At 30.0% G+C, this 23,130-nt stretch overlaps 1 protein-coding gene across 4 annotated transcripts in view; it reads left to right on the top strand.

Moving 5' to 3' along the window:
* The window catches only part of Kat60 (katanin p60), a 140,995-nt gene that overhangs the window by 65,532 nt on the left and 52,333 nt on the right, over positions 1–23,130 (top strand). The window contains exon 1 of one of the 4 annotated variants that reach the window (XM_075372203.1): positions 3,144–3,346. The exons of 2 other annotated variants lie outside the window; for them this stretch is intronic. In XM_075372203.1, coding sequence (XP_075228318.1) covers positions 3,328–3,346 — 19 coding nt within the window. In that variant the 5' untranslated portion in view covers positions 3,144–3,327. Of the gene's footprint in view, positions 1–3,143; positions 3,347–19,343; positions 19,363–23,130 lie in introns of those variants that run through there. One more of the 4 variants, XM_075372205.1, reaches the window with a different exon arrangement.

Raw genomic sequence — 23,130 nt, 5'->3', positions numbered from 1 at the left:
ACCTGAAATCCAATGATCAAAGGAGCTAAAATCCTATTTCTTCCTCATAATCATCTGGTGTTCTGCCTGATCTGATGTAAGGGATCTAAAAGATCCCTTACATCTAAAAGATCCTCCATCCATTACTGTCCCAAGCTATCTCCTTCATTCCCTGATAGTTTCCAAGCTTCACTTCATCCTTCTTCTTTCTCACTTCATTTTTACTACTAATGACCCTTAAAAATGGTACAAATTTCAAATACTATACAAGAATGCTCTTCTGTCAGTTGCAGAAGTATGATATTTTTTTGGAATAAAGCATTATTAATCCCCACTTGTCTAAATTAATTGATGAAGTTGTAGAATTTCTGACAACTGATGCTAATTCTATTAATAGTGTCTTTTGAAAATAGATAATATCCATAATACTACTTCTGTAAAACCCAGTTTATGGTCTTACTTCTAATCAAGTAACCGTAAACTTATGGTTAGCATGTATTATATGCAAACCATAAGACATCTCAGACATTCTTAGAATGGATTAACAAAATTAATTAAAAGCCCCACTATAAATTTATGTGCCATCAAAAACATCTTCAAAATTATGTAGGCTGGATTTTATATTAATGAAACAAAATAAGTTTTGTGAATAATAAAAATTGGGAAGTGTTATTAATTAAACCCATTGTACAGTAACTTTTCTGAAAACAACATATAAAAGAAGGATCAGTTGCTCATTAAATATTACCCTTGATTTTAATTAATAGACAATATTTCATGGAACAAATTTTGAATTCATTCCCTGTATACTGACTGAACTGCAGTATTTATTTATCATAATTACCAAAATATGTTTTGAGAAAAAATAACTTAAAAATCTTTGAGCAAAACTGGAATCCTCAGAAATGAGGAGTCACTAGACCCGTTGGTTGAAAACTTCCCGAGTTGAACTTTATTCCTGGCTGATCAGATCCTGATATCAGTATGTAGATGTAACAAATAACCTATTATTGACTTGTTAAACGTACCTCCTTCTTTAATTAAAACTATATCTGTCAATAATGCTATAGTATATTTCAGAAAATTTATATGAGATACAAAACTATTATATCTCATCTCCATCGGTATAGTGTTTTGCTTGCAGAATTTCTATTTGGTATAATTTACTTCCATCATTTCTCTCAATTTCATTTTTTAATTCTTTAAGCAAGTTTTGTCATCATAAGAACTGGTTATATTGTTAGTTTGGATGGAGAAATTATTTTGGAAAGAGAAATTAGAATAGGCAACTTTTACTGCATAATCTTGCACCACTTAGTAGGATATGTTAAGCTTTATTATTTAGTATGAGGTGTGATTGGGAAGTTTTAAAATAGGTGTCGCCACTTCTCAACATGAGGGGGGAAGGTTTGCTCGCAAGTTTGGAAGGGGAAGCTTATTTTGTCTTTGAAATGTCCTGAAAAGATCACTGCAATATAATCATTAAGTAGAGAATGGCGTCCTGTTAAGTAAAGACTTGTTTTTGGTTCTCGGTGGATTATTGAATTCGCAAAATGGATAAAAAAACGAAATGTCAAATTTTCTTTGAAAACTGGGAAATCAGCTTTGGAGACTTGTAAACTCTTATAACAGCTTTTGGGAATAAATGTATGATCCGGTCAAACGTTTTTATCTGGTTCAACAGACTCAAAGATGCCACTGTGAAAGTTCGCGATTAGCGTTCTGACCATAGACTTACAATTAGAAAGATGGCTGATGAATTTAAGTTTCCACGCTGATCAATCAATATTAACTGAAGATTTGAACATGCGATTAGTGTCCCTAAAATTATTGTCAGACCAGCAGAAACAATACCAACTTGAAGTGTTCCAGGAACTGATTAGTCAGGCTGAAACAGACACAGATTTGTTAAATAAGGTAATTGCAGATGACAAATCATGATTTTATGGGTATGACTCAGAAACAAAGGCACAATCATCACAGTGGAATGGTCCAAGTTTGCCATGACTGAAAAAAGTATAACAAAGTTGATCAAATGTGAAGACAATTTTGGTGGTTTTCTTCTATTCTACGGGTATCGTGCATCATGAATTTGCTTTTAGGGGAAGAAAGTCAACCAGGAATACTATAAAAGTTTTCAGTGTTTGCACGAAAATGTGTGGCAGAAAAAGCCTGCAATCTGTCGAGACAAGGATTGGGTCCTCCACCAGCTCATCATGCGTTCTCGATCGTAAGATCTTTGGCTAATTCCGTATTCCTGCGCTTCCGTAACCTTCCTATTCCCCTGATTTAAATCCTGCCGACATTTATGTATTTCCTAAATTGAAATTTTTGCTGAAAGGAAATCGATTTGACTCAATTGAAGACATTCAGGCAAATACAGAGAGGATTCTTATCATTCTTAAGAAAGAAAATTTCCAGGAATACCTCCAAAAGTGGAAACCGTTGAAGTTTGTGTGCTCAGTTAGAAGGGAACTACTTTGAAGGGAATCCATTGCAATAGCCTGTAAGTACTACCATTTTGGGGTTACAAGTACAGTCTTAAAAGTTCCCAGTTGCAGCTTGTATGTGTGCTTGCAAACAAAGTACATTCAAATTACTTTTACCATGATGTTATTTCAACCATGCAAGCAGAAAAAAATCTATGTAGAATATAGGTATATATATTCCTATTATACATATAGATGTGTATATGTATATATATATATATATATATATATATATATATATATATACTTACTTTTACAATTAAATTTACAGCATAGTAAGTTTCATAAACAACGTCAGAATCTTAAACTGTTAATATTGATAATTTTATTTACAATTGTATATTTTAATATTAAACAATAAATATTTCATTCATGAAAAATGAATTTATTCATAAATATTTAATTTTTGCGGGGAGGTAAACGTGTTTGACATGTTATTTGAGGTTAGCGGTTCATTTGTGGAAGAATAAATTTCTCTATTTTAACATAATTATTTTATTAATTTCTCTTTCATTATCGAAAGTTACACGATTGAAAATTGCTGAAGGTTTGGAACGCCCACTAGAGGAAAAAGTTCTTGTTCTTAATTTGAAGGTTACTTTAAAATTCATAGCGCTAGCGACGTCATATATTGCGATCGCAGCGCTATCTTCAGTTGAATTGGTCTTGGTTCGACCCAGGTGAGAGAAGGCGAAAGGCAAAAGTGTAGTGAAGTTTTAGTTGTTAAGTCGAGTATGTACATATTCTTGTTCGGATGTGTTTTCTCTTGTTTGCTTTGTGTTTGTTAAATTTAACGTTTATATTTTTGTTTATGTGTGATGTGAATAATTTAAAAAATTATAGTGTTTCTTCGGAGTAAATGGAAATATTAGAACCAGGCAAGTATCATTCTGTTTGAAATATAATTTATACGTTGTCGTTGTCACGAAGTGACTTTTACTTAGAAGATAACCTAACATAGTGTTCTCAACTGATACAATTAATTTCTGAAACTTTTATTCGAATTATATTACTTCCTGTGAATACTACTTTCATCTGATATAAAGTATTTTTCTATTTTAAAAGTAATATGTATCGAGATGAATATTGATCCGTTACCTGGTCAATATCCATTATTGTTCTGACTATAACATACTGAATGCTGTACGTACGAATACCTCTGTCTTAGCCCGATTACCTGCGCAAGTTAGGTAATCTTATGCTCTTATGTGAGTGTCGTGTATGTAGAAAAATATGATAGATTTAGAGTTAAGTGACAATTTAAAACTCGTAAATATAAATATTTTTTAAACAATTATTTTCGGTTATTTTGTCTGCTTTGTGAAAATAGTTCACAAAGCTTTATGATCGCACACAATATTTCAACTAATTTAGAATTTTTAATGAATTTGATTTATGAATTTTTTTTGCGAGGTTTTCATTTTAAAAATACTCTATACGGTCTCCAAGCGCACGCGTGCATACACACATCTCGCCCTGCATCCTGGGAAGGTTATTTTGCAGTTGTAATTGACTTTAAATTCGTTCTAATACCATTATTAAATTTTCATGTTAGTATTTAAGAAAATTCTATGTAGTATTTGAGTTAATTGGGCAATATATTAAAAATTCAATTTTTACATTAATAAGTGCAGCTAATAATTAAAATTAAATTTATAAAAGCAGTTACTTAATTTAAAAATGTATTATATGCAGAAAAAACTAATTAAGTACTGTTTCTGTGTCATATTAAATATCATTTTTTGCCATCATGTTAATATGAAATCTATTCTCAAAAAGGTTTTCATATAACAATTTAGATGTGAACTAGCTTTTTGATGTTTATGAAGATTATTAAGATTTATTATTTATCTTAGTTTATTTTTATAACACTACAAAATATTTGACAACAGTTTCACACAGTATTTACAAAGTCTGTTTTTTAATATTTTTGGCAAAATTCAAGTGATTATTTTTGCTAGTTCTTTTTTATGTGAAATAATTTCTTAAATTCAAAGCTGTTTAGTAACCAGTTTTAATTATATTTCAGTATAAATGTATTAGTTTGTACTTAATTTTTGTTGAAAATTATTATTTGTAGGTTTTATTTAATGTTACTGTAATTAAAATTTTGGAAAACAATTTTTTTTAAATTTATACCTACATATCTGTATCCACTTTTATTGGTTTATTAATGAATTGTATGATTTTTAACATAATATGTACCAAATATTTGGGCAATACTGAAATTTGTTTGGCATGTTATTTATGAAACTTATTCATGACAGTTCTATTAAGATTTAAAACCATGTGTATTATGTGTTCTTTTGTTTCCATATCGTGCAGTTATTCTCTTCAGGTTAGTTTGGGTATTATAGAAATCCATGCTTTTTTGTATTACCTCTCTTAGTTAATGTAAACTAATTTAATGGTTTTATTAAAATTATTAATATTTTCAAGATAGTGCAAACACTTATAACAATACAGTTTAAAAAAAAAAAATAGTCTGATGTGGTTAGCACATGACTTTTACTATAGTACTGTAAATTTTACTTGTTTAAATCTATTGTTTCCAGTAGTTTTGTTGCAATTTATAATAATAGTGATATCATCCTGTTTCTCATATATTAACTTTATTAGTTTAAAAAAATAAATTAATGTAGATCTAATTTCTAAGTTTAGTAACACTTAAATGAAGTATATATAACTTTTCATTGTGTTACATAAAAATAAGTCCCGTGTAACTTAAACGTAAACCATTTCCTTTGTTTTTTAAGGAATCTTGCTAAAATAAAGTTCAGGTTTAAAATGTATTTCTACAGCCATAAAAAAGTAATGTCATAGTATATTTTTTTAAATATTTTATTAAATTTTAATCTTTTTAAATGTAATTCTGAACATCATACCTCTCCAAAAACATGAACTGCAGTTTTATGAAGAACTAAGAATAATATAAATTCACTACACTAACACAGAACTCTTACTTAAAGAAAAAATAAAATACATTATGTTGGTGGTATATGTTACTTGGAAAATATTTTATGGATGGATAAGCATACCAGTCTCAAACTGTTATTGACACCTTAACATGTGATTGTTAATATAGTTTGTTTTAAAGATATGGGTTATAAATAATAATCAAGAAACAATTCCCATTAAATCCTTTGAACTATTTTAACTAAATTGTCAGAATTTTTATCCAATAGCGTAATAATATTGAACTTATCCCATACAAATTGTTTAATTGCTTTGCTATAAACTCATATTTAACATAGTTCAATACGTTAATACCATTTTGCACATATTCATAACATGAAAGTTTTTGTGCTTTTTGGTTTACAATTTTGAATTCCTTTCAGTGCATTTGTTAAAACTCGCCGTTGACACTAAGTGAATACCACTTCATGTTGCTCATTCATTTGTGAATCATCAATGTGTGGGATTGATGTGGGATTGGGAGTGTTAAAAGCTTTGCAGTAACATCTTGTCTGACATCAGTCAAAACAATATTATACTACAACATCTTGTTGGGCCCTTTCTTTATCTTTGTGTTCATTTTTCAGCTGATGTCCAAATTCTATGAGAGAAACATTAACAACAATTACAATTAGTTAATTATGAAGAGTATTCTTTGTTAGTTATTAATACCGAACAGTTTCCTTAAGCATGGAAGCACCTCTCATAAATTTATTCAGTAAATTGTAATGCTTGAAGTTTTTTTTGAGCATATTTCTAGTGCACATAAACCAGGCTCTGATTTTAAAATTGGACCGGTTTGTCAGTTTCATGTTATATTGTCTAGGAAATATTGGGGTGGAGAATTTCTCCTGTCCTTTAGTTCAATGTTCAAAGTTCAATGCTATTTTGATAACACATTATTTTGAATAATATGAGGAGCATCTTTATAGCCTAAGTGTAGCAATTTATATCCCTGAATTATAACCAGAATTCTTTGTTACCATTTAATTTGGTGATAATAAAAAAGTAGCACTCAACACAATTTGAAATTTTTTGCTTGCAAGGGTTATGATATAAAGACCAATAAATTATTGAATTGCATTTATACTATGCAAATGTAAGACACTAATAGAATATACCTGTTGGCCAGGATGGTCTCTACCTAAACCCAAAAAGCATGTTAATTTTGTTTTTTTAAGTTGTATTCGCTGTGATTTTATTTTGTTTTTAACATATGTTATGGGTTCTTTCCATTTATGCTGTGCTTTTATATTACTGTTATTTAGTTCTTTAATTCTTTCTTTTAAATATTTATATGTTTACTATATAAATATCGTATCTGGGTGGTGATGAAGATATTCGTTGTGCGCCCAGTAAAAATAAATTTACATATTGTAAAAAAAATTTGTGTATTATATTATAGAGTTGTCCTTATTAATTAAGCCTGGAATAACATGTGATGTAACAGTCAGATAAGGTAATTCTTTTATGAGAATTTTTATCAAAATGTAATTTAATGTCCAGCAACCAACATAATGATTTTAATGTGACAGTAACTAATGAATTTATTTGTATTTCTGTAAATATTTTTTTTTTTTTAATTTGAATTTTCATGTTATATTTTTTTTATGGAATTGATATAGAAAGATGTATATGCTTTAAGTAACATAAAATAAATATTTTATTAACTTAGTATTAATAAGTAAAAATGAACAATTTTATTTTAATAGTGATGGTATACTTAGCATACCATAGAAAAGACAATTGTGGGCTATTGCTGTATGTTTTATAATTTTGGATGATGTTCATTTCCCTAGCTAAATTATAAAACCTCTCATTGTATTAAATTTGAAAATATGGATGTCGTAGAGATCCTGATTAACATAAAGTTCCATAATTTAGATATCCAAATAAGAATTATCTGAGGAAGAGGTCTTTATAATTTATTAGTTGAAGTGAGCAACAGGCTATGTAAAGTAATGAAACAAAATGAAGTGCTTCTTATTTTTATTCTATCAGAACTATTAAATAAATTATTTATGAATTCATTTACTAAATATTTTGTTTTTATTATAACTTGCTTAATGTTTCAGTAAAAAAATTGAAATACTGCTTATATAATGAAACAACACTAGAAAAACTTAGTAGGTTTATATTACTTATTGAGTGATTCATTTAACATTTCAGAAATCTTTGCACATTCAATACAACTTTACTGAATTGGTGTTGAAGGTACTGCAATCCTTGTTGATGTTTTGTGTCCACCTTAACTTTTATATTTTGGTGGCTAAGCAGTCATCAAATCTATAGAAAATTAATATTTAATTACTGATTTGTCTTGGGCTTCCTCCCATCATTTTTCTGCTATTATAAAGCATTTTGTATTAGTATATAATAAATGTGAACCAATAAGTAGTAGCATTATTTTACAATATGAATTGTTAATTTCTGTATTATTATATTGTTTTGTAAAATTAACTCCTGTAAATAACAAAATTAATTTTTAGACAGTAATTAGCTGATTTTATTAAAGCTAATATTTAATCATTCGTACGTAGAATGATAGTTTCATTGGATCTATGATTTATAGATATTCTAAGTAATATAATGAAAAATGTAATAACTGGAATACTCTTATGTAGAAAGTATAAAAGAGGCATTGCTTTGTTAGAAGATCACCCACATTGTTGTAAATAATATTTGCAATTATAGGGGATGCAAGCAGATAGAATTTGTACCAAAAGATATTTAATTGTTTTTATTATTGTAATTCTAGGTTTGATCTGTTATACATTTATATTCTTATATATACATTAAATATATTTGTGTACCTCACGCCAAACATATATGCTTTAAATGTCTGCCCAACATCTGAAAGGCTGTTAGAAGTTTCTGGGTGATAAATTCAGGATGGTGTAATTTTCAAACTACTTCTTTCATACTTCATTGCTTTTGTCCAAGTATTATAGATATTTTCCATCATCTACATCATTGCTTCCTTAATCAGATAATTACTGATTTAATTTTTATGAATGAAATCCGTATTATTTTCTCACCTTATTTATCTAATTAGTGTAACTGTATTACTTTATAGGAAAATAGTAGCCCTGGCCGTATTCCACTGGGTTCTATACTATATTTCCTATCAGCTGATTCACTTAAAAATTCTTGCATTCAGATATTTAAATCTAAATGCTTGTAGCTGATTTTTTTTTGTACAGTAGGCATTGAAAATTATACGTATTGTATAATTACAAATAAATTTTAACTACACAGTACCTTTAACTTGGAAATACAGTACAGTAATTAGTTCAACATTGCTTTGTAAAATTTAATTACCTTAACATCTATTTCTTGTTTATTTTATAGCTCCAACTTTTGCATATTATATTCAGTTTTACATTTTATCACATATGTTTTTTTTGTTGTAAATTCTGCAGTACATATAAACTCACCTGCTACTATATTTAAGTAGAATAATATTAAATGTAACTTAAATCTATTTATGAAAATAATAGCATAGAACTCTAATGAATGAATTTTAATAAAAAAATAATTTAATAGAAAATTAAATTATCACCAGTTAAATAATAAAGCAGGTATTACAGACACATATGAACATTGTTAATTCTGTCTGAACCCACTAGTTCACAGAGATTTGTTGTATATAACAAATATATATTTGTAGATATGTGTTGTAATGTAAATTTTTAATAAATTACTTATGGTAGCTTGTTCCCAGTACTGGGAAGATAGTCAAACCTGGAAAATAGTACTATGATATGGTAATGTTGAATGCACACAATTACTCGGAACAGCTCACTTATAATGTATTAACATTGATATTAAATAATCATATATGTATATTTTAACACAATTTTTGATTACGTAATTAGGAGCCCCAGAAAAGGTAGAATCTGCCCTGCTGGCAGAGTTGTCATTTGCAAGTTACTTATCATACAAGTTTAATAGACTGTCATTTTCGCTAATACAAAACATGTATAGAGGAGTTAAATGGAAGCCTGGAGAGAAGGAGAACTATCCTGAAACATCAGCATTGTTTACCTAATCGATTAGGAATGTTTGATATAGATAAGATTCTAATGGTTTGTACCTCTTGCGATAAACTTTTTGTTCAAATTTCTATACATAATTCTGCAGGCCCATTGTTGAAATCTACTTAATGTAAAATTTGAATTTACATGTTTTTTTGTTTTAGTCGACAAAAGCTCAATTAGTAGGGTTTTTTCAGGACTAATTGGTAAAGTTATAATGGGATTACAAACCAGTTGTTAACAATACTGGGGTTATTGTAAATAGTATAATCTTGAAATATTTATTAAAAATAAGTTGGAGAAATTATAGGACAAAATTAAATGTTATATTCATTGAATCGTAATTCATGAAAGAATATAAAGTTTTTTTTATGAAACAAAAATTAGACCATATGGTATTGGGGGAACAGAGTTAGTGTTTTTGTTGTCTCCACATGTGACAGTTGTAACACTAGGTTTATAAACATCATCACCCTCCTCGTTTTGAATCCCTTACTTTTTATCATATACTTAATTATGTCAGATCACCACATTTGATAATTATTCTGAGTTTATAGGTAAACTACAAAAATTGCTGGGAATAAAGATTTATTTTTATTTTTTTAACAGATTGTCAAGAGTATTTGTATCCATTTAACATTTTATAAAATGAGTTTATTTTATATTAGACACTTAGATGATAGAAAATACCTATTATTTTAATATTTTTAATTATTTTCTTAACTAAAGATTAAAAAAACCTTGTTCTGAAGAATCAATAGTTTCTCCAAAACTACTAAATGTATATCAGACATAAAAGTAGTATTTGAAAAAAATTAATTTCAATAAATAATTGTAGTCTGCTGTTAAGATGCTATTTGTTCAATCGTTTAAAACTTTATTTACTGGTTTTCTTTTTTGTTTTTTTTTTTTTGCTAGCGTTTTTATTTAGTAGTTAAATGTAAAAAATTGGTAACGATATGGGCTTAAATTTGTTGTCTTTCTTTAAGAAATTAATGAAAGCCAAAAAAATCACTCTCCTTTCTCAATGAAAACAACAATAACCTAATTACAGTACTGCAGTGTTGCTTGAAGATAGTTTTTTGTAAGACCATCAGAGACCCTTCCTGTAGAAAATGAAAACAGAACAACAAAATCCACTTTGCAAAAACTTTAGTTTGATTTACACTAAAAATGCGTACAGGTCAAATAATCTCTTCCTTTTCTGAAAGAAGTTCAGAATTATATTTTTAATGAAAAAAGAGGAAGCAGAAAATCATATATTCATAATTATTGTATTTCTAGCCTGAAACTAGCTGAATTATAGATTGTACAAATTTAATTATAAATAACATTATTAAATTGCATAATTAATCTGTTTCGCGTTAACCATGCAGAACCGTATTTTATTATCTTAATTTTTACTTAACAGTATGTGGCCGTTTTCCTTTTACTTCAATCTTAATCTGTTTAAATTTTATTTTAACTTTAAAATTAAAAAAAGAATTAGGTACTTACGTATTAACGCCACTGCAGCTACAGCTGTATTTAAAAACAAAGTAGTCAATCAATCGGATTTCGGTGGAAAATGAACAGTCTCTTTATTAATTTTAAGAAATGGTTATTTATATTTATTTATTTTATAAATATAATTTAACCAAACTTAACCTACGCTCGCTTCGCTCGCTAACCTTGACTAATTAATACCGTAATTCTTTGAGTTTATTTAAAAAATTTTATTAAATAAATACTCAAAAAATTACGGTGTTAATTAGTCAAGGTTAGCGATCGTAGGTTGTTTGGTTAAATTATATTTATAAAATAAATAAATATAAATAACCATTTATTAAAATTAATAAAGAGACTGTTCATTTTCCACCGAAATCCGATTGACTACTTTGTTTTTAAATAAAGCTGTAGCTGCGGTGGCGGTAATACATACGTACCAAGAATTATTTTAATCTTTAGATTTATAAATATATATTTTGTTTGCGTGTTGTATGTTATGTAATTTAAAGTTGTCTTCTGGTTGTATGTTTATTTGATGTAAGGTTGCCTGGTATATTACTTTACATTAGACAAGTATCACAAAAAAGTAGCATATCCATTCTCCTACAAAAAAACATCCTATACCAGGCTTAATTGAGTTTGGTTTTCTTTTTAACTGAAAGTACTGTACATGCATTTTAGCATGCTAACTCTTCAAAATGGAAATGATATTCAGTACTAAAAATGGCATTTTCATGTTGCTCATCTGTGGTCTTATAACTGCCCTTTTGTTCAAAAGTTTATAATTCTGTAAGATAGCAACTAGACGTTTGTGTAATCTTCACAGCATTGTGATGATCACATAAACGTGTTATCCTTGTCTATTTAAGGTACATAGGTTTATACTTGTTTAAATTTTCTTTTATAGACTGACATTTATGAAACTAGTTTTAATTGGTGTTTGTTATTTAATTTTAATTAGGGTTACTTACATTCTTATTATCTATTTTGTTTTTTAAACAGTTATTATGTAGTAGTATTTTAATTTTGCCACAAAACACCACTAGTCTTTTTGTACAATTTTCTTTTTTATTTTCTTCTTCTTCTTTTATCTATTATTGTTAAGATCAATTGCCTTCCCTAACTTTCATACAATTTCACAGATTTTATTACGTGATAACATGGTTTTCATTTTTTTAGGTGATAAATTTTTATTTATATATATTTTTTAAATTTAATGTTGATTTTTCTCATTATGTCCATATTTAATTCTGCTGGAAATTTTGACTTTCAATCTTATAAAAACGTATCATAGATTCTGTTTATAAATAATCATCATTGCTTTCAGAGAACACATGTTGACTAATCAATACCACGTGAATATCAGATGGTGCTTTTATGTGTCAACTATAAGAAGGGCTGGAACAGTTGATTTATCAACGTACTTATGCACCACTTTCTGTAGGAAATAATGAAATATATACATTGCCGCCACTTTATTTGGAAAAAATGTTTAATATTCGAATATAATTTAATCTATTGCATATATTGTTTAGTTGATTGTTTTTTATGTAAAAATTTAAAACTTTATCAAAAAAAAATTTAAGGAACTAAACTTAAAGTAATTTTAATTATATATTCCGCTTATTTTGTTATAAAATGAATAAAAGAGTGTTTCAACCGATATTGACGAATGAATCGGGTCCATTAAATTGTTACAGAAGCTTTACCGTCATTGGGCATTTTATACTTCAAATAATACTAAAAAATTCATCAAACAAAGATACATACACTCTCCCACAAAGAAACGGAGTAACGTTTAGGACACGTTCTGGTTGTGAAAATAATAAAAAAAGTTCACATAAACATAGGTATGGAAACGGTTTGTTTTCGAGTTAGGGTTAGCGAAAGATCTCGCCCTGATTTCAGCTCTTGTAATAAAAAGAAGCCCTACTGTAATTTTTGGGACCCGAATTAAGTTGTAAAGTTGGTGGTTTCTTTTATAATTTGAGCTGGGAAAATAAAACAGGTCGTACAACTTTAAGTTTAATAGTTTATAACATATCTGAAGTAAGATTCAAAATTCTGTGTCGAAAAACAATTTTTTTTTAGGTTTGTAGTTCAATAGTTTTGGTAAATGATTAATAAATGCGGAAGATTTAGTAACAAAACTTGTAGAGAACTTAATTACTAGAATATTAATGTAAATATAGCCGATAAAAGTAAATAAACACTTTTAAAAATCGGCTTTTTATTGAAGCAAAATAGACGACAAATAAGATCTCAGTTACAGCAATTGTTCGAAATTCCCTCCTTCACAATGTACACGGCACCCGGCCCGACGTAAAATATTTCCGGTGGTTTTCCGTATCATCTCAACCCACCGGGTTGGTCTAGTGTTGAACGCGTCTTCCCAAATCAGCAGATTGGGAAGTCGAGAGTTCCAGCGTTCAAGTCCTAGTAAAGCCAGTTATTTTTACACGGATTTGAATACTAGATCGTGGATACCGGTGTTCTTTGATGGTTGGGTTTCAATTAACCACACATCTCAGGAATGGTCGAACTGAGAATGTACAAGACTACACTTCATTTACACTCATACATTTCATCCTCTGAAGAATTATCTAAACTGTAGTTACCGGAGGCTAAACAGGAAAAAGAAAGAAGGGTTCCTTATCATCTCAGGATCGTTTCATATAAATTCAATAGCACTTCGTATTTTAATGAGTAACTATTAACTTTTTTTTGTTGTATAATATCGTTTTCATACGGTCTCAAATGAAGTAATCTAATGGCGTTAGGTCAGATGATCGTGGTCACCAATCCATCGGTCCACCGCGTCAAATCCAGTTTAGGAAATTACCATTGAAATGATTTCTAACTGCTAAAGAAAAATTTGGCATTGCGCGATCATGCTGAAAAATCACTTGCAGTGTAGTTTGTAATGGCGCAATCTTCCAAAAAGCCGGCAAATTATTTTTCAAGAAATGAATTTATGCATCTCTCGAAAGGTTTTCGTTGTAAACAAACTGCCCTAAAATTTTATTATAAATAATGCCACACCAAAGTTAATGTGAAATCTCTGTTGAAAACTAGTTTCCATAGTACCATGTGGATTTTCTTCGCTCCATAAATGGCTAATTTTAGAATTGAAGATCCGTTTCTCGTAAAAGTGGTTTCATTAGTAAATAAAATTGAATTTACGTTACCAGCGTTGTCTAGAAGCCAGTGACACAGGTTTAACCGCTGGTGGTAATCTATTAGGGACAAAGTATGAACCATCTGCAAGCGGAAAGGATAAAGATTTTCTTCCATAGGATACGCCACACTTTTTTTTTTTGGCAAACCAGTGCGACATGAAATTCGCCTTGTACTAGTGCCTCTCTCTTTTTCCTGTTTTAGCCTCCGGTAACTACCGTTTAGATAATTCTTCAGAGGATGATATGTATGAGTGTAAATGAAGTGTAGTCTTGTACATTCTCAGTTCGACCATTCCTGAGATGTGTGGTTAATTGAAACCCAACCATCAAAGAACACCGGTATCCACGATCTAGTATTCAAATCCGTGTAAAAATAACTGGCTTTACTAGGACTTGAACGCTGGAACTCTCGACTTCCAAATCAGCTGATTTGGGAAGACGCGTTCACCACTAGACCAACCCGGTGGGCTTTGTACTAGTGCCTGGCTATGCTGAATTACACGATAATTTACTTGTCTTTCAACTGAAAACAAACACGTTGGATATGACAGTTTCGTTCGTAAATGCTGATACACCGAAGAAAAAGATTTTGCATTAGGAAATCTCTGTTGATATTCACGTCGTCAGCAGCTTCAGAATTTCCGTTAGAAAATCCATAATCAAAAATTATATCGACATATTCCTCATTAGAAAATTGAAGCGGCATTTTTACAGTACGATTCCTTTATCTCTATGATTATTTATGACAACAGATTCGAGAAACGAAGTACACAGTTTTCATTGTGGATCAGCTGTTAGTATTGCTGCTAACCTACACAATAATTTTTTTTAAATATTTCTAAAGTAACATACTTTTTAATTTATTTTTTTACGTAATTGTTTCCTTTTACCTGTATAAATTATTGAATATACAGAGCTAAAATATTGTTTTATTTCTTTTATAATTATTTTAATTAATTACCGTTTTTGTTTTTAAAAAGAACGTTTATTAGGTGCAGAAGAATAATATGATTTCTGTGTATTTTCGTCTGTTTTGCTTCAATAAAAAACTGATTTTTAAAAGTTTTTATTTACTTTTTGTTTGTTTTATTTTCATTCACTTTCTCGGAATTACTAGTTTTGTTACTGCATTAGTCATTTATAAAGCTATTGTACCACAAACCTAAAAAAACTTGTTTTTTGACACCAAATCTTTGGTTTTACTTCGGATATCTTATAAACTACTGGAGTTACAGTTCTGGGAGCTGTTTTATTCTATTTCTCAGCTCAAATTACATAAGAAACCACCAGATTTATAATTTGTGTCCCAAAAATTACAGTAGGGCTCTTTTTATTAAAAGAGCTAAAATTCGGGCGAAATATTTCGGTAGCCGTAACTTGAAAATAAAGCGTTTTTCCAGACCTATGTTTATATGAACTTTTTTCATTATTTTCACCAATAGAACATTCCTGTAAGTTTCTCCATTCTTCGTTGGACATTCTGTATACAGAGCAGTATACGTGTAATATGCTTTTTATTTCATATGACATGATTTTGTTGCGGTCTGAAATATTAGTATAAATCTTGTAGATTTTCTAATATTAAAAAACATTAATAAAGTTTTTACCGTTTAAATGTGGTTAACAATTGTATTAGTAAACTCTGCTAACCTTGTTCAAAAACCTTCTATATAACCTTGAAGGTTGTTTGCTTTTATTGAATATTGTGCATGTTTTAAAAATGTTTAGAGTTATTGTTATTATATATAATCACAATAATAATTATCATAGATCTAAAGATCTAGTCAAGACTGTATTGTAGTGTTATTAAAGCGATTATCATTGTTACTAATAAGTTTATAGAAAATATAATCCTTATAAAAAAATTTATAGAAAAATGTTTGTTGAAATAACCCTTTCGTTGATTTATGAAGTTATTAATTTTGCCATAAAATTTTGTTTTCAGTACTTTTTTTTTTAATTTCTTGTTTTTGCGATAGTCTTTAATCTTTCTTTAACACTTCTTTCATCTTTTATATAATTATTTTAATGAAAATAATTCTCGCTGCTTTATTTTACATGTGTAACAGCTTTTGTAACAGTTTGTATATTTCAGAGATGAGCGTTTTAAAAATTAAAAAAAGAAGATTAATTAATTATTAAAATGTAGGAAAAAATATTTATCTCCTTTCAGTCGTTTTGTAAAATTGATTATACATTGATAATATTGGATTATTTGGTTTTGTATTTAAATCTAAGTTAATTTTAAAATGACTTATTAATTTATGATTTCTGTGATCCAGTTATCATTGCCAAATTTTAGTTAATTATTTATTATATTCTCATTACTTTATTTTATTGTGTAAATCTTCAATAATAACTTATTTAAATTTGTTATTGACTTATATTATATTAACATCTTAGAAAAAAGTATTTTTATGTATTTAAAATAACCCACCTAGTTAAATTTTTTGTCATGCTTGTACTCTTACAACTGCTCTTGATGTTTTTTTTATCATGCTTTTATCAAATTTTTCCTAGTGTTTTCTAGTTTATTTTATAAATATCTGCTTTATTATAGATAATTATGTTGGTTTTATTTTTATTAATCTATTTAAGTTTTAATGACTTTTATATAGGGTATTAGTGTGCATATGTACGAAATGTGGCTATTAAATAACGAGACTAATGCTGCTACAGAAGAACCTGCTCATGCTCCAAATTCGTACGACCGAAAGCTGTGTAGCGTAAAATCTTTTCTTTCGACTGTTGCCGCTCCATTTTGTAGACATATCAGTCTGGCCGTGGCCTTCGTTTGGATAATAATATCTATTTTTTTTTGTTTTGCTGAAAAAATGATAGTGTTTTATTAGAGCAAAAAATTGTCGTAATATTTCATATGAAACTTGGAAAAAATGCTACTGAAACTTCTTTTATTAGAAAAAGTATATAGCAATGAATTTTTATCACGTGCGCGTGGTTTTGAGTGTTTTAAGCGTTTCCAAGATGGCCAAGAAGACGTTGAAGATGTTCGCCCGGATCGCCCTTCCATGTCAAAAACGGTTAAAATTATTGAAAAAATTGGTAATCTAATCCGATCTGTCGGTTAACTACTCTTGTCGTTATTCAAAATCCTTGCTCAACTCCGTGAAAAAATAAGAAAAAAACGACAAAAAAATTGTGGAAGAACAAGTCAAGGGTTCTTCATCAGGACAACGCACCGGCTCGTACTGCATTGTCTGTCAAGGCGATTTTAGCCAAGTATAACATCTCAATGTTAGACCATCCGCCTTATTCGCCTGACGTTGGCACGATGTGACTTATTTGTTCCCCAAGGTGTCAAATCTGCATTAAAAGGAACAAGATTTTGACCGTTGAAGCTGTGAAAGAAAAAGCGGCTCGCGTCATGAAAGAGCTCACAGAAGAAGACTTCCAGCATTGTTTGCATTGTTTCGAACAATGGAAAATTCGCATGGAGTGTTGTAGGGCTAGAGAAGGGGGTGTATGTTGAAGGGAATAATAACTAAATATGTAAAAATTTTAAATAAAATATTTTCAACATTAGTTTCGTTATTTAATAAGCACATTCGTACGTTTATAAAAAAACCGTTTCAAGAATTCGGTGGATGGTCCCCACATCGAAACAAAAAAAGACCGTATATCAACATATGTCCAAAAACGCTATGTCCAAAAACGCTTAATTTACCAGCTATCTCTATTTTGTATTTTTAACATAAAAATTTATTTCTCAGGAATGGTTTATCGTATCGAGTTGAAATTTTGTATACTGTTAGGGTACCTAGAAGTTTACGTGTATAAAAATAATGAATCTGACCTCTCAATCTATTATAAAGTAGCAGATTTATAGGCATTTTAATTGTTAATATCTTTGCAACCGTTGATTTATTTAAATATTATGTTATACAAAAAAAAATGTTTTTATTCAAGAACATTTTATAACAGAGAAAGTGACACTTTATTTACTCAAATCCGTTCATAAATAACAAAGTTATGGCAAAACTTCTTGAAGTAAGTCACTAGTTTAAAAAAACCAGTTTTTATTTCCTCCTGAATAAAATTAGATAACTCGACAAGATCTCACTCAACTGGGATAATTTTATTAATGTTATCAGGTAATAAATTATAATAATTTAATAATATTAAAAATATTGCAGTAAGATGAAGTATTATTGAAATCGAGGAAATATATATATTGTAATAATAAATCGTATTAATACTGAAAAATAATTTGCATTACACGTTTTTCGTTTAATGAACAGACACTGGTTATTAAACAGATTCTTTTTTTTCCAGTTAAAATTTGTTTAACAAAAATAAATTATCGTATAGATAATGTCTTATCTATAATATCGTTAGATATCTATATATCGTTAGAGATACTCTCTTTAAATGGCCCATTAGGAAAATATCAAGAGGATGAGATCGGGAATCCTTGCAGGCCATGCTACTGGGCCACCTCGACCAATCCATCTGTTTGGATATGCTTCATTTAGGTGATGTCGATCACCTAATTTGTTATGAACCGGAGCCCCATCTCCAACATGAACAACATTTTATTGCGTGTGTTTAGTGGCAAATCTTTAAGTAAAAGTGGAAGAAGATCAGCCGTCAAAATATGTAAATGTCTTTCACCGTTTAGCGTTTCAGGTAAAAAAAAAACAAAGTGGTTACCCAGCATACCAGCCCATACGTTCACAGAAAACTGATATCGATGATGTTCTCTGAAATGACGTGAGGATTTTCGGTTGATCACATGTGCGTTTTGCTGGTGTTTAAGAATGCCCGATTTTGTAAATTTGGCTTCATCACTAAATAAAATATTATCCAATAAATTTGGATTAATAAATTTTCTGACAAGTCATTGGTATAGCCAAATACGATGAATATAATCTCGAGATAAAGTAGCTTGTACTACCTTATCACCTGATAGTGATAAACTGCTGCATTAATAACATTGAACTACAAGGGCAACTCTCCAGTACTTTTTTCGGGATAGTTAGATATTTCATCCAACACACCCTCCTTGAATTCGAATGTACAAATTGAACTTGGTCGTCTTTATTTACCACGTTTTTCAGGTTTTAAGCTTCCTGTGTCTCTGAGCCGTCTATGAATGTATGAAAACGTGTGAAAAGGTAACACTCGATTGGGAAAGTGTTCCTGATACAGCCCTCTCACCTCAAGGATGTTGCAACGTGCAAGACCATACAGTAAATCCATATCGGCCAATTCTAAGTTAGTATAAATATGATTCACATTACCTGCCATGGAGAATAGGATAATGATATAAAAATAGTAATTAATTAACTTGTATTGCACAGATCAATGTATTCGCTTGGTCAATAACAAAAGACAAATTGGTTATTAGTTTTTATTTACATTTACAACAATGACTTGTTAATTACATCATCTGTTATAATGCAAATTATTTTTTAATATTCATACTGTTTATTACAATATTCCCATGATTTCAGTAATATTTCCTTCTATTGTAATATTTTCAATATTATTAAATTATTATAATTATGTCATGATAACGTTAATAAAATTATTCCAGTTGAGATCACGTCGAGTTATTTAATTTTAAAGGTTAAAAAGTTTACAAGGCCACCTTGTAATTTATATTTTGATATGAATTAAAATATCTAAATATTAAATATATCAGGTTCATTATTTTTATACAAGTAAATCCTTGTTGTACCCTTGTTGTTACGAAATGTAAGTTCTATATGATTAACCTATCGAGTCGGTCTAGTGGTGAACTCGTCATCGCAAATCAGCTGATTTCGAAGTTGAGAGTTCTAAGGTCCAAATCCTAGTAAAGACTTTTATACGGATTTGAATACTAGATTGTGGTTACCGGTGTTCTTTGGTGGTTGGGTTTCAATTAACCACACATCTCGACTTGAAACTGTACAAGACTACATTTACATATCATCCTCATTCATCCTTCTCAGTTCCCCTGGGCCGGACCGACTCATTCATCCTCTGAAGTAATAACCTTACGGTGATTCCGGAGTCAAAACAAAAAAGAAAGAAGTTCGATATGATTAACCCCGTTCCTGAGAAATAAATTTTTATGTTAAAAATACATGGCTGGTAAACTAAGCATTTTTGAAAATTTGTTGATATATAGTTTTCTCTTTATTTCGATGTGGGGGACACCCCCTGAATTTTTGAAACAGATTTTATAAACACCTGTTTACGAGGTTTTTTTTTTCAAGGTCCGATCGGTCACGAAATTAAAACCACAGTGAAAATAAAAAAAAACTTTTTATTTGTAACAAGTACTTACATAGTTATTCTATTTCTCTACATAGTCGCCAATCCGATTTAGACATTTGTCGTAGCGTGGTACCAACTTTCCAATACCATCGTCATAGAACGGAGCCGCCTGTGTTTTCAGCTATGTTTCTACGCTGGTCTGCAGCTCCTTGTCTGTGCCAAAATGTTGTCCTCCTAGCCTGCGTTTCATGTGAGCAAAGAGGTGAAAATCGGATGAGTCAATTCCGGGCTGTATGGTGGGTGATCAAACATTTCCCAATGAAAACGCTGCAGGAACTTCTTTGTTACAGCTGCAGTGTGCGGCCGAGCATCGTACACATTCCTCTCCGGTTATTCTGAATTGCTCTTTGTAGACGTTGAAGAGTCACGCAGTATGAGGCTGCAGTGATGGTCATGCCACGTTCCATGAATTCCACCAAGAGAACTCCATTCCGGTCCCAGAACACAGTAGCCATACACTTTCTGTTGGAGAAGGTTCTCTTGAACTTCTTTGGTGTACTGGGAGAATGAGAATGCATTCACTGTTTGGATTGTTCTTCAGTTTCGAAATGGACCCATTTCTCGTCCCCTGTGACAATTTTGTTCAAAAAATCTTCTCCTTCATTGTGGTAGCGCTGGGAAACGTTAGGGAGGCGTCCATTCTCATTGTTTTGTGATGGTCGGATAGCATCTTGGGAACCCAACTCGTACACAGTTTGCGGTACTGAAGTCCTCTCACTCACAACGGTGTAGAGAGCTGACCTTGAAATTTCAGGAAACGAATCGCTCAGCACAGAAATTGTGAACCGACGATTTTCTCGAATCGCCTCATCCACTCGCTCAACGAGATCATCGGTTGACACTCGCTTCCTTCCCTGACCGCCTGCATCATGAACATCTGTACGTCCTGCTTTAAAGTTCCTGTACCATTGTCGCACTTTGCTGTCACTCATTGAAGTTTCACCGTACACATTACTTATTCGTCGATGAATTTCAGCCGCATTACACCCCTCAGCCTGAAGAAATCGAATTACCGCACGCACTTCACACTTGGCGGGAGATGCTATTGATGTAGACATGTTTTGCGCGGGTTTTTATTTCGCGACCGATCGGACCTTAAAAAAAAATAACCCTCGTATAATATTAGTATTTTTACTGTAATTTAGAAGTTGTAATTTTTATTGAATTTTTTTATGTAGTAAATTTATTTGTTACATTGTACTATTTGAATTTACGCTATAGTTATTATTTACTATTGTATATTTTCTTTAATTAATTTTTATCAGTGTAGTGTAAGATTCCATGAAATGATTGCTATAAGTTGTTATTTTTAGATGACACGTATTATTTAAAAATATTTAATTTTTGTTTTAAGGAATTTTTTTTATTATTTGATTTGCCGTTATTGATTACATAAAAATTAAAAACAAATACCATATGAAATGTAAGACAGTATTTTTTTTTACTAATCGGTTGTTGTGTAAATAAATTATTTTAATGTAAATTTACATTTTAACTAAATAATAATTTCATGTACAATAGTTCTTTTTTTATTCGCAATTTATGTTGTGTTCAACGAATGAAACGATTGATTGGAATAGACCAATGTTGCTGGTAATCAAACTAGAGACACCTAATTTAGACATAAAACATGACCAATGCAGACTTCGTTTAAGGAAACTGATATGTTATTTGTAAGTTAGAAATTTTCTCGATAAATTTGAATCTCTTAAAAAATAAATTAAGTTACGAATTCTTTACTTGGAGTTGTGATAATATTAAAATCGCTGATGAAAAGAAATTTAAATTGCTTGTAAAGTAATATAAACAGATCAAACTCTTTATTGTTACTGTAACGCATGTAAAGAGTCTTAAATACGAAAGGTGTTCGTTAAAAGTTTTTTCCCTAAGAATACATTCACCAACTCCTGTAGTAAGCAGAATGAAGATCTCTGTAGTTGTGCAAAAATCTTGCTACCAAAGTGTAGGTGACATTTAATGTCACCTATATTTTGGTGTAGAACAATGTAATCAGATCAATGAAGGCAGGCATCAGGAAACCATTTTACTATTAATTAAAATAGTTATTGTAATTTTTTACTATCCTTTTTTTAAATTTCTAGTAGGCTGTAATTTAGTTTAATGTTTGTGTATTTATTTTTATATGATCATTTACTATATCCCTATTAAGCCTTCCGTGTGATCCTTTTTGTTATAATGATAACTAGCTGATCCGGCAATGCTTCGCCGTTGCTAGATTTGAGTATATATATATATATATATTTATTTATTAAATGAACACAAATTAAAATTTGATAAAACATTAAAAAACTGAACATTATAGAACTTCACAAAATTTAACCTTTTTTCTTTTTCCTTTCTTCCTATTTCCCGTTTACCATTTTTTGCAAAAATATTTCGTTTCACATAACTAATTTATATTCTGAATATGAACCAAATAGGACCATCAATGCATGTTTCGAAATATCTCAACCCCAGCGTCATCTAGCGGGTCCACTTATTGCTGAGGTATTTCTTTCCATGTAACAAATATTCTGAATATGAGCCCAATCGGACCGTAAATACATTTTTCACAATATCTTGACCCCAGCGCCACCTAGTGGGTTCAAACTTATTCAGAAACCTTCGCGGGCGTGCGCACAACAACTCACCAAAATTTCATCACAATCGGATTAATGGTATAGGAACGCATACGGAGCAAACAAGCAGACGTTCTTT

This window comes from Lycorma delicatula, chromosome 7 (assembly GCF_047948215.1).
Source record: "Lycorma delicatula isolate Av1 chromosome 7, ASM4794821v1, whole genome shotgun sequence".
Classification (NCBI taxonomy): domain Eukaryota; kingdom Metazoa; phylum Arthropoda; class Insecta; order Hemiptera; family Fulgoridae; genus Lycorma; species Lycorma delicatula.
Note: the sequence above shows the minus strand (reverse complement) of the source record. Positions and strands in the feature narration are given on the sequence as shown.